The 13,078-nt window shown below is 48.2% G+C and overlaps 1 protein-coding gene across 2 annotated transcripts in view; it reads right to left on the reverse strand.

The window, feature by feature from the left end:
• Atp9a (ATPase phospholipid transporting 9A (putative)) overlaps positions 1–13,078 on the reverse strand; it is a 142,347-nt gene that overhangs the window by 88,865 nt on the left and 40,404 nt on the right. For both annotated transcript variants that reach the window (XM_045156068.1, XM_045156067.1), the window contains exon 4: positions 9,713–9,821. In XM_045156068.1, the coding sequence (XP_045012003.1) occupies positions 9,713–9,821 (109 nt within the window). The remainder of the gene's footprint in view (positions 1–9,712; positions 9,822–13,078) is intronic.

Consider the following 13,078-nt stretch of genomic DNA (forward strand, 5'->3'; position numbering starts at 1 on the left):
TTTTCAGGTCCCACATAAGCCAAACACACAAGGTAATGCAAGCGTGCAAGGTCGTGCAGGGTCATGCAAGGTCGTGCATGTGCACAAGGTGGCGCATGCATCTGGAGTTCGACTACCCTGGCTGGAGACACATACTTTTGATCCCAGCACTGGGAAGGCTGGAGTAGGATTGCTGAATTCCAGATCAGCCTGGGCTAAAGTGAGACCCTGCCTTGAAAAGAAAAAAGAAAAACAAAAAACAGGGGCCGGAGGGATGGCTTAGCTGTTGAGATGCCTGCCTGCAAAACCAAAGGGCCCAGGTTCAATATCCCAAGACCCACATAAGCATAAGGTGGCACATGCATCTGTAGTTTATTTGCAGCAGCTGGAGGCCCTGAAGCTCCCATTCTCCCCCCCACACCCCGCCTCCGTCTGTCTCTGTCAAATAAATAAATACAAACAAAATATTTAAAATGTACATATATATATATATAACCATATATATATTTGGGGTCATAGGTAACCCCAGCCCAGAAAGCAAAAGCAGGCCGAGCACTTGGGAAAGAAGACAGAGGAACCAAGCCAATCTGCCAACATATACTTAAGAGTTGAAGGCCAGGCATGGAGGCGCACGCCTTTAATCCCAGCACTCGGGAGACAGAGGCAGGAGGATCGGCGTGAGTTCGAGGCCACCCTGAGACTCCATAGTGAATTCCAGGTCAGCCTGGGCTACAGTGCAACCCTACCTCAAAAAAAAAAAAGAAGAAGAATTGAAAATGTGAGTGGCCTGTCCCCCTGGCATGGGCCTTTGGTTCAGGACTTGTACTTAACCATCTGTGCAGATGTCCCCAGCAGAAAAGCCCAGCCACTGAGTTTACTTTGCCTCTGTGTTTACACTTTCTGCCCAGGGCTAATTACCCCTGGCTTCCTTGAGCGCTTGATCAGGGGTTGATCTGGGAAGGAAGTCCTGGCATGAAGACCTAAGGAATGCATCTTGTGAAAATGCAAATCCAAAACTGTCCCTCACCTCCTTTAACAGGCATGCACCTCCATGCAGAATCAAACCTTTGGTGTGAAGAAGGTAAGTAAAGTCAGTCATTTGCTAATTTTTTTTTTTTTTTTTTTGGAAGGGGGTTGTCCAAGGCAGGGTCTCACTCTAGCCTGGGCTGACCAGGGACTCACCCTATAGTCCCAGGCTGGTCTTAACTCACGGCGATCACCCTAGCTCTGCATCCTGAGTGCTGGGATTAAAGGCATGTGTCACCACTTCTAGCTGCTATCTTTTTATTTATTTTTTCCTCTGGTTTTTCTTGACTTAACTCCACTCTTGTTTTGTTTTGTTTTGTTTTCTGTTAGGGTTTGGTTTGGTTTTGTTTTTGTGGAGGTTCCCGGGATTAACCAACCACATTTTAGCAACAAAGCTAAATTCTGCCAGCCCACTCCTCCAGATCTGCCTTCTCTTTCAGGGCCTGCCACTAAATGCTAACAGTTCAGTAAGAGCCCCCTCTATCACAGAATCTCATAAAGGTCTAAGAGTCGTTCCTCAACCTCCCATTTGTTTACATGTGAATTCCACAGTGATACTTGCTGACCAGAAAACATGACTTGGACCTGGCTGTAGGTGGCTAGTTCACCTTAGCACCAAGCCAGCTGGATTGGTAAATTTCTTTGGACCTAAAGATATGGTTTTGTTTGTTGTGGGAGATGAGATCTTGCTGTTGCTCAGGCTAGCCTTGAACACCTCAAATTCCGAGGCTGCTCCTGCCTGAGCCTCCAAGTTTCTTCAGATATGTGCACCCAGCCGACTCACGAAAGTGCTGCAGGTAGGCACAACGCACCTGTTGCTAGGGTTCGAATTTCACATGTGCCCCACAGGCTCACGTTTCTGAATGTTCCCTCCCAGATGGTAGTGCTGTTTTGAGTGGCTGTAAAACCTTTGAGGATTGGAAGGCTGGGGACTGCACCTGCTTCTGGTTCCAGCCACAACCCGGAGCCCTGGTCTGCCAGGACATGAGCAGCCTCTGCCACACCTGCCTACAGTTCTGTGTGCATTCCCACCGTGATGGACTAAGACCCTCTGAAACTCCACCATGATGGACAAGACCCTCTGAACCCCACCATGATGGACTAGGGCTCTCTGAACCCCATCATGATGGACCAAGACCCTCTGAATTCTGGAGCCAAAAGAATCCATTCCTCCCTTTAAATTGTTGATGTCAGGTACTTTGGTCACTGCAACACAAATGTAATCAATATACTTGACTGAAATTCATTCTCTCTCTCCTTCCTTCTCTCTCTCTCTCTCTCTCTGTCTGACAGAGTATTACTCTGTAGCCCAGACTGGCCATGAACTCATTGATCCTCCTGCCTCAGCCTCCCAAATGCTGGGATTACAAATTGGAGCTACCAGGCTAGAAATCCTTAACAGCATTTGAAAGTGGGCCTTACTGGGTCATTTCACCCTCTTCTCCTCTGTTCTGTAGGCTCACCTTCCCAGAAAGACACCATTGGCTCCCCTCCAGGAGACTCCCACACCCCAGTGCATGACTCCTCCATTTATTTGCCCATGATCACTGAATGACCTCCTACCCCCACCAACACCAACAAGCAAGACCCAACACAGGGCCAAGTACCTCAATACAAGACGGACATTTGCAGGAACTCTCTAGGGTGGGCATTAGGACTACCCTTGATTCCCTGAGAGCTCACAGGATCTGGCAGAGAGAGCTGTGAGAGACTCTTGCATGCACCAGCACAGCACAAACTTTGGAACCAATGCTGGGGATGGCCGAATTATTTCAGACACAGGAATGCATTGTTAAAAAAGGCAGCATTCAGCCGGGCATGGTGGTGCTCGGCTTTAATCCCAGCACTCAGGAGGCAGAGGCAGGAGGATTGCTATGAGTTCAAGGCCACCCTGAGACTACATAGTGAGTTCCAGGTCAGCCTGGGCTAGAGCAAGACCCTACCTCAAAAAAACAAAAAAGAGGGTAGTCATGAGCCCTAGAGGTGTAACTGCTGATGTCAGGCTAAATGTATATACTATGTTCATCATACTGCCCAGTAAGCACTTCTCTTAATGTTCAAACCCATATATTAATGCTACTCTCACTTATGGTAGAGAACCTTCTCTTTTCAGATGGCAGTGACCTTGGGACAACTCAGAAGGTATCATGGTGCTAGAAAGAAATGACCGCAGTGCTCAGTACTGCAATATCTCTATCACACCTTCCAAGGCTCAGGATCTACTGCGGAAGAGGTGGTGGAAAGAATGTAAGAGCCAAAAGAAGGGTACGACTCTATACAACGTGTTCCTCCAGACACAAAATGGCCTGGATATCCATGACCTCACAGTGCCTGACACTACCTACACAAGACCATCATAAGAGGAGGAAAAGATCATGACATCAAAATTAAAAGAAAGACTGATTGAAATGGGGAGGGGATATGATGGAGAATGGAATTTCAAAGGGGGAAGGGGGGAGGGCATTACCATGGGATATTTTTTATAATCATGGAAGTTGTTAATAAAAATTTGAAAAAAATAAAATAAAATAAACAAAAAAGGGCTGGAGAGATAGCTTAGCGGTTAAGCACTTGCCTGTGAAGCCTAAGGACCCTAGTTCAAGGCTCAATTCCCCAGGACCCACATAAGCCAGATGCATAAGGTGGCACATACATCTGGAGTTCATTTGCAGTGACTAGAGACCCTGGCACGCCCATTCTCTTTCCTCCCTCTCTCTCTCTCTCTCTCTCTCTCTCTCTCTCTCTCTCTCTCTTCTCTCTCTCTCTCTGCCTCTTTCTCTCTCTGTTGCTCTCAAATAAATAAATAAAAATAAACAAAAAAATTTTTTAAACAGAAAAACAAAAAAATTGAAAAGAAGTAAAAGAAAGAAAGAGAAAACAATCAGATGGTTCCTTTTTCTTTAAGTGAGTTTGAATTCTTTTTCAGCTCAACTAAAGCCTCTGACTCTGGCCCTGTTCCAAGAGCCTACGTCACTGGCGTTCTCAATAGGACATTAATTCCTGCCCAAATGCATGCCATGAATCTAATTCTGAGCACTATCAGATCAAATCAAGGGACAGACTGCAAAGTAGATGGCCTAAAACGAGGCTGCTTTCTCCAAAAGTGCCATGAAAGACAGGAAGCCAGCGCTACGGCAGCAGAGAAGGGCCAAACACAGCCAGAGCCTCCAGGGCTCCCCGGGGCCAGAAAGGGCACAGGCCAGGTGGACAGTACCGTACCCACGTGACAGCTCCTGATGCTGAAAACTGCCCACCCACGTAAGAACAATGCGTATCCAGGGATAGAAAAGAATTTTGTCAGCTACTTAACTCACTCTCTCTCTTGCTTTCTTTTTTATAGATTTATTTGAGCCAAGTATGGAGGAACATGCCTTTAGTCCTAGCACTTGGACTAAGATAGGAGGATGGCTGTGAATTCAAGGCCAGTGTGTGGCTACAGAGTGAATTCCAGGTCAGGCTAGGCTAGAGTGAGACCCTACCTTAAAATATATATATATATTATTTATCGTGTGTGTGTGTGTGTATGTGTGTGTACCACACCCCCAGGGCCTTTGCCACTGCAAATGTTAGATGCTTGCACCACTTTCCGTGCCTGGCTTGCCTGGGTGACTCAGGAATGGAACCTAAGCTGGGAGGCTTTGTACGTAAGCACCTTTAACCACTGAGCCACCTTCCCAATACCACGTCTGCAACTTAACTCTGACGGCCCTGTGTGCACACGTGTGTGTACGCGCGTATATACAGGAAGAGTGGGTGTTAGAAAACTTACACAGATTTGCTAAGGCTAATACTGGCACGTCCGGGACAAGGGCTCACTGGGGCTCCTTGTTTGACTTCTGTAACGTTTCTGCCACTTTGAGATTGTCTGAGGCCAGGTGTGGTGGTGCACACCTTGACACTGGGGAGGCTGAGGAAGAAGGAGTGCTGGGAGTCTGAGGCCAGCCTAGGCTTTAGAGTGAGTTCCAGGTCAGTCTGGAGTACAGTAAGACCTTGCCAAAAAAAAAAAAAAAAGAAGGAAGGAAGGGAGGGAGGAGGGAGGGAGGGAGGAGGGAGGGAGGGAGAGAGGGAGGGAGGGAGGGAGGGAGAGAGGGAGGGAGGGAGGGAGGGAGAGAGGGAGGGAGGGAGGGGAGACATTTTTATTTAGGGCCAGGAGTGGTAATGCACACCTTTAATCCCAGCACTTGGAAGGCAGAGGGGAGGTTCACCTTCAGTTCGAGGCCAGCCTGGGACTACACAGTGAATTCCAGGTCAGCCTGGGCTAGAGTGAAGCCTTACCTCGAAAAACCCAAACCAAAAAGGGGAAACACACACACACACACACATATTTAGAGCTTCTTCAAAACATGAAAAATACCACTGCCACGTGATACGGGTTCCCTACTGCTAGGACTATGTGCAAAGGGCTCCGGTCAGCACGTCACAGAGACACAGGACCTCCAGGTTTCCTGCCCCATTATTCACAGCAGCCAAAACAGAGAATCTGCCGAGATGCCCAGCCACAGGTGAGTAGTATATGAAAAGGTATGCACACGCTCAACAGAGTTTTATCCAACCAGAAAGCATGAGGACCTGACTTCCATCCCGAGCACGTCAATAGCCAGCCGGGCTGCGCACGTGCCTCTGACCCTGGTGCTAAGGCAGAAGGTGGGGGGTCAGGGGAGAGGCTGGGGTCCAGGTCCAGGGAGAGACTCTACCTTAGGGAAATTAGAAGCACACAGAGGACAGAGAGCAAGCCTCTTCTGGCCTCCACACGTGTGCACATGGGGGGGTCAGGGGAGAGGCTGGGGCACACACACCCCCAAAAAATATAAAAACTAAGGCCGGGCATGGTGGCACATGCCTTTAATCTCAGCACTCGGGAGGCAGAGGCAGGAGGATCGCTGTGCGTTCGAGGCTAGCCTGGGACTAAATAGTCACTTACAGGCCAACCTGGGCTAGAACAAGACCCTGCCTCAAAAATAATAACTGTAATGAACCTGTGTCACCCATGGGAGAAAATGAATGGAGCTTATAGATCACTTAGAAATAAGCCAGGCTCAGATCTTTTCTCACAGGTGGGTCTAGATTTTTATAAGTAGATACACAGATATGGACACATATGCACACATACACACACGTAGCACTTAGGCAGAAGGAAGACTGGGATGAAAAGAGGAATTAGCAGGAGGGGAGGAGGGACAGGAGAGAGTGATGGGGGCGAATACAAGTAAAGCCCTTGATGCGCGCGAGTTAGACTGTCGTTATGAAGCCCAGTGGTCGGTGCAAAGAGTGGCGCGATTATCAAAGAACCTTAGACTGGGCTGGAGAGATGGCTTAGCGGTTAAGCGCTTGCCTGTGAAGCCTAAGGACCCCGGTTCGAGGCTCAGTTCCCCAGGTCCCACGTTAGCCAGATGCACAAGGGGGCGCACGCGTCTGGAGTTAATTTGCAGAGGCTGGAAGCCCTGGCGCGCCCATTGTCTCTCTCTCCCTCTATCTGTCTTTCTCTCTGTGTCTGTCGCTCTCAAATAAATAAATAAATAAATAAATAAAATTAAAAAAAAAAAAAAAAAGCCAGGCACAGTGGCACTTGCCTGTAATTCCAGTGCTGGGGAGGCAGAAAAATGATTCCCCAGGGCATGCTGGTTATCTAGTCTAGACAAACCAGTGAGCTCTGAATTCAGGGAGAGACCCTGTCTCCCAAGCACTGTCGGGCGTAATCAAGGAAGACACCTTGATGTCAACCGCAGACATCTACACGCGCATGCACACACAAACGCACGCGCCTCACACATACAAGTGTCCACACGCATACATACATACATATATATATATACTTGGACATCATACACACATACAAGTGCAAGACTAAAATAAATTTTATATAGGAGTAGGCCCCTCTGTGAATGGGCTTAGGGATCTGTGAAAGACCCGGGACGCATCCCTCAGGGCAGCGACCATCCACCCATCAGCTCCAGGGACTTGCTTCTTGTTTATTCTCCTTTCCCTTCAGTCTCGCACTCCTGGCTTGTGCCTCTGGCCGGGCCACATCCCCTTCCAGACTGACAGTTTCTGGGTATGGGTGGGGGGGGGGGGGAGGTTGTTGGGCTTTTCAAGACAAATTGCAGAGCAAGGGCCTGGGTTAATATCCAGGTCCGTGTTGTTTTCCTCTGCTGCTGCTGTTGGCAGGACAATGGGGACCCAGGACCACAAAAGGCCGTCAACAAAGAAGACGCGGCTGTCATGCTAGGGCCATCTGCCAAGTCGCCTTACATCTTTTCAGCGGAGGAGAGCTGCTGGGGTGGGGAGGGGAAACGTGTGACAATATGCAAAGAAGGGCAGAAGGGCTGAGGTTGGCCGGAGGGGTGAATGGAATCCAGAGGCCTTTCCTGGAGCCACCTCTCCCACGGGGCCTCGGTTGGTTGCCAAGCGTCTGAAGTGTTATCGAGAAAATACGTTCTTAAGGGGAGATTTAGTAGACACACCCTGCGGACGGGGTTTCTGAGTGCCCGCGTGGAAAGGCAAAGCCACCTGCCTCTGCAAAGGTCACACTGGCCTTCTGTCTTCAGGGAACAAAATGTCCTAAACACAGTACCTGAGCTCTAAGAAGGTATTTTTGCTCCAAGTCCAAATCTACCCCTTGTCTCAGAAACTTGCGAACTTTTAAGACCACCAACTTGGAAAATATATTCCAATACCCTAAGACATTGCCAAAGCACATTATTCTGACACTTAAAATTAAACTGAATTAAAACTAAACTAAAAATTAAATATTGTATTTGCTGCAGAGAGACAGAAAGAGAGAATGAGCAAGTATGGGCACGCCAGGGCCTCCAGCCACTGCAAATGAACTCCAGATTCATGTACCATCTTGTATATCTGGCTCATGTGGGTACTGGGGAATTGAACCTGGGTTGTTAGGCTTTACAGCCAAGAGCCTTAACCTCTGAGCATCTCTCCAGCACCCTCTAACATACTTTTTTAAAAAAATTATTATTGGAAATTAAATTCTACTGGAAACTGAAGCAAGGGGCAGACTGTTTTTTGGAAGCTTAAGGCATTAAGTCTCTGAGCCATCCACCTATCTTATCTCTTCCCAATTTCCTGAAGACAGTTTGGATTCCTCTGGGCCTCTCCCACGTGGACTTCATCATCTTGGGACATCAACTGTTTCTGTCTCTAGCAGGATTAGGTAATACTCTCTCATTCCCAATGAAAACTTAACTCTATTGTAGTTGGAAACAGAAGTCAACACTGGCTGGGATCACAGCAAGGCCTCTCCAAGGGTGATGGGGACATTTTAAAGTTCCACCAATTCAAATGTGGGCTGTGTCCTGTGAGGGCGTAATGTTGACAGATTATTTGGTCACCTCTCTTTAGATCAGACAATGTACTGGCAACATTTCCAAATCAAAGATTTACAAGACGCCATCAAAAGTGGCTTCAGGGGCCTGCAGAGACAGCTCAGCTGGTATCGAATTCAATCCTCGGCGCCCATGTTAAAAACCAAGCATGGCCAGGCGTGGTGGCGCACGCCTTTAATCCCAGCACTCGGGAGGCAGAGGTAGGAAGATCGCCATGAGTTCAAGGCCACACTGAGACTACAGAGTTAATTCCAGGTCAGCCTGGACCAGAGTGAGACCCTACCTCAAAAAACCAAAAAAAAAAAAAACAAAAAACAAAAAAAAACAAGCATGGCCTGGTGTGGTGGCGCACGCCTTTAATCCAAACACTCGGGAGGCTGAGGTAGGAGAACTGCTGTGAGTCTGAGGCCAGCCTGGGACTACATAGTGAATTCCAGGTCCAGGTCAGCCTGGGCTAGAGCAAGACCCTACCTTGGAAAAATAAAAGTTATAATAAAAATTTTAAAACAAACAGGTACGACCATGTATTCCTGTAGTCCCAGGTGTGAGGAGGTGAGGGGGAGACAAGGGGAGCTCTGGGGCTCCCTGGACAGTAAGTCTAATGGAAAAATGGGAAATTCCAGGTTAACCAAGAGATTCTGGCTCAAGAAAACCAGGCAGAATGATAAAGACAGACACTCAATGTTCTCGCCTGGCCTCTACAGATGTGCACATCTGGATACACAGGTACATACACCACTCATGCACACACACACACACACACACACACACACACACAACATTGCATATATACACAGAAGAAAGGAAGGGCGGGAGATGAATCTCCCGAGATGTGGGTTTGGTAAACCAGCTCCTTTGTACAATGCAGCGTCGCAATGGTCGGCTGGGGAGGGCTCCGCTGAAGGAGACCATCCGAGGGTGCCCTCCTCCTCCCTCATGGCCAGCAGGGGAAAGGGAGGGCGGGAACAACCCCATCAGCTGCTCTTGGCCAGACCGACACTCAGAGGACAAGAGCAGCGCTCTGCGCCCAGGAATGCTGCGCCAGTCTCTCCGGACCCCCGGGCCAACAGAGGTCGACCCAATATCTGAACGACTGAGCGAGTGTCCTGCCACCGGGCGCACTCAGGAACGTACCCCAGCCGGGCGTGGTGGCACCCGCCTTTAATCCCAGCACTTTGGGGGGGCAGAGGTAAGAGGCTCACTGTGAGTTCGAGGCCAGCCTGAGGCTACAGAGTGAATTTCAGATTAGCCTGGAATAGACTGAAACCTTACCTCTAAAAACAAAAACAACAACAACAAGAACGTACCCCAAACTCCATTCCCCTCATGGTCGGCGGCCCGGGTGAGCCCGGGACTAGGAGACTGACCTCGCGCTGTGAGCCGGCTGTAGACCTGGGAGTTGACTTCCTTGTCGCGCACGTAGCACCGGATCTCCTCCACCGCCTCGCGGATGACCGTGACGGCCAGCACAAAGCCCTGTGGAGACAGAGCAGCAGTGACCCTTCCGAGCCCCACTGTCCTCGCCCGGTGTCTGCGGTGGAAAAGGCCAGAAACCACGTGGCGGGGCGGGGGGGGGGGGGGGCCACTGGGGAATGACCTTGGAGCTCCTCCAGACGCTCATGCCCTGCGACCCCTTTTTCTGGATCCTCCTCAGAAAGACCCACACGTACCACCCTGGGGTGGCACTGACATAGCACAAGTCACCTGTCTTCACCACTGCTAGGTCGAACACCCACGCTGTCGCCCCACAGGCAAGGACCAGTGATTGCTCGTATCTGTTGGGCACGAGCTGAAATGCATCTCATCAAACTCCCACACAAAGGGGGAAAATGAGGCATGGTGAGGCATCTTAATCTCACCCAGAGCCAGAAAGCTACTATGTAACAAAACAACAAAGTGATAGGACGTGGAAATGTTTGCCTTCATTGCTGCATACTCCTTCAATCTAGAGAAACATGGGCAGTTGGAACCAGTAAGGGCCACCCAGCAACTCAACAATGCCATACATCCTTGTGAGGACACGGAAGGAAAACCACGCTTCCAGAACACACAGTGTAACACTATTCACCAGCACGTCTGCGGCGCTCTGTTAAATGTTTTCCAATTTCCTGAGCTGGTTAGATTTTCTCTCGCATGCACTCGCTCTATTTCTCCCAGAAAGGAAACCATGGAGGCACTAGAAGGGACTTGAGCCATATCTATGGATGTTTTAAAGTTTTATCAAGAAATCATTAAACCCTTAATCTCAAGTGTTCGGGAGGCTGAGGTAAGAGGATCACGATGAATTTGAGGCCAGCCTGGGCTACAGAGTGAATTCCAGGTCAGTCTGGGCTAAAGTGAGACCCTACTACAAAAAAAAAATATTTTTTAATGAATCCTTAGGGGGCTGAAAAAATGGCTTAGCACTTAAGGCGCTTGACTGGGAAGCCTGAGGACCCAAGTTTGATTCCCCAGAACCCACATAAGCCAGATGCACAAGGTGGCACATGCATTTGGAACTCATTTGCAGTGGCTACAGGCCCTGGTATACCCATTCTCTCTCTCTCTCTCTTTCTAACAAATAAATTAAATTTAAAATTAAAAAAGAAATGTAGACCAGCTGACAGAAATCTGGAAGAAGCCATTCTGCATGCAGTTCAAAGGGAGAAAGAGAAATCACCAGTGAAGATACTCAACAGTGGACACTGTAAGTCTTAGATTTGGCCAGCCAGGCCAAATGAGACAATGGGTGCAGTAGTGGCACATCTGTCATGGTGGAAACCAACTGCCCTCTAATTGGACTGGAGGCCCGCTCCATGGGAGGGAATACATCTCTGATACTGAAAACTTACAACAGGGGTAGTCATGAGCCCTAGGAGTATAGTGTCTGCTGCTGTCTGGCTAAATGCTCACCAAACTGCCCAGGAAGCACTTCTCCTAATGTTCATACCCTTATATTAATGCTTCTCTCACTTTTGGCAGAGAATCTTCTCTTTTCAAAAGATGGCAATGACCTTGGGACGACCCAGAGGCATCATGGTGTCGGAAAGAAGTGACCAGACTGATCAGTGCTGTAATATCTCTATCACACCTTCCAAGGCTCAAGGTCTATTGCAGAAGAGGTGGCAGAAAGAATGTAAAAGCCAAAGGAAGGGCAGGACTTCATACAACGTGCTACCCCCAGACACAAAATGGCCTGGATATCCATGACCTCACAGTGCCTGACACTACCTATATGAGACCATCATAAGAGGAGGAAAAGATCATGACATCAAAATTAAAAAGAGACTGATTGAGAGGGGGAGGGGATATGATGGAGAATGGAGTTTCAAAAGGGAAAGTGGGGGGAAGGAGTGTATTACCATGAGATATTTCTTATAATTATGGAAGTTGGTAATAAAAATTTGAAAAAAAAATTAAAAAGAAAATGAATAGTTAAAACTTCCTCAACCTGCTGGAGTCTCATACTGCAGCTCATAAAATCTGGTAGGTGAAGGAACAGATGAATACCCATGGCAAGAATCAATTTCCAGTCTCGATACTCTCTCCTTTTGTATCAATAATTGCAAAAGCATTTGTTTGTTTGTCTTGCCGTATTATATTCATTCATTTTTTCTTGACACCCCTCCCCTGCCCTCTTTTATAGCCTGCCAGACAGTTATTTCTAAAAATGCAGATGGTATGGCTGCCCCAAGCCAGCTGTTGTGATTTTTGAAGGGTGTTGTGCTCATCATACTGTTTACCCAGTGAGCTATATTAATCCCAACTCTGAGGATCTTAATCTGCTGTGTAAATCTGCCTGTGAGACTCCTCCAAAGACTCACCCATGTTTACAATCAAAAGATGACTTGTGTTTCCAACCAGACGTTGACGTCAACCGTTAGCCAAAGGAAAACTGGTAGGTACATTTGAACAGACCATATAGGGAGGGGGGAAAACAGCTCTGGAAGGAACTCAGACTTTATTCACAGAACTCCCCAGCCCCAGCCCATGTTTTGTAGCTCTTGTTTTTCTCAAATACTCTGTTTCCTAGTTTCCTCTGCACGGGCCTGGCAAGATTCCACTGGTGTTAACGGAATGTGAGGCTCATACACAGGACCTGTTCTCTGGTCAGCAAATAAATGCCACCAATGGGATCAAAGCAACTAAACACACACACACACACACACAGAGAGAGAGAGAGAGAGAGAGTCATTAATGTAGTCCACCCCTTAAATTAGAAATGGCTTTACAGGGCTAGGGAGATAGATCAGAGGTTAAAGGCACTTGCTTGGTTCGACTCCCCAGCACCCTAGTAAAGCCTAATGCATGAAGTGGCACACACATGTGTCTAGAGTTCATTTGTAGTGGCAAAAGGCCCTGTCATGCACGTTCTCTTCCCCCTCTCTAAAAAATTAAATAAAGCCAGGCATGGTGACTCACGCCTTTAATCCCAGCACTTGGGAGGCTGAGGTGGAATGATTGCTGGGAGTTTGAGGCCAGCCTGAGACTCCATAGTGAATTCCAGGTCAGCCTGGGCTAGAGTGAGACCCTACCTCAAGAAAAAAAAAGGAAAAATAAGAACTAAATAGAAATACTTTAAAAAGCTGGGCATGGTGGCACACACTTTTAATCCCAGCACTTAGGAGGTAGGGGTAGGAGGATTGCCGTGAGTTCGAGGCCACCCTGAGACTCCATAGTGAATTCCAGGTCAGCCCTAACTAGAGTGAGACCCTACCTCGAAAAAACAAAACAAAACAACAAAAAAGTGCTTT

The sequence above is a fragment of the Jaculus jaculus genome, chromosome 8 (genome assembly GCF_020740685.1).
Source record: "Jaculus jaculus isolate mJacJac1 chromosome 8, mJacJac1.mat.Y.cur, whole genome shotgun sequence".
Taxonomy (NCBI): Eukaryota; Metazoa; Chordata; class Mammalia; order Rodentia; family Dipodidae; genus Jaculus; species Jaculus jaculus.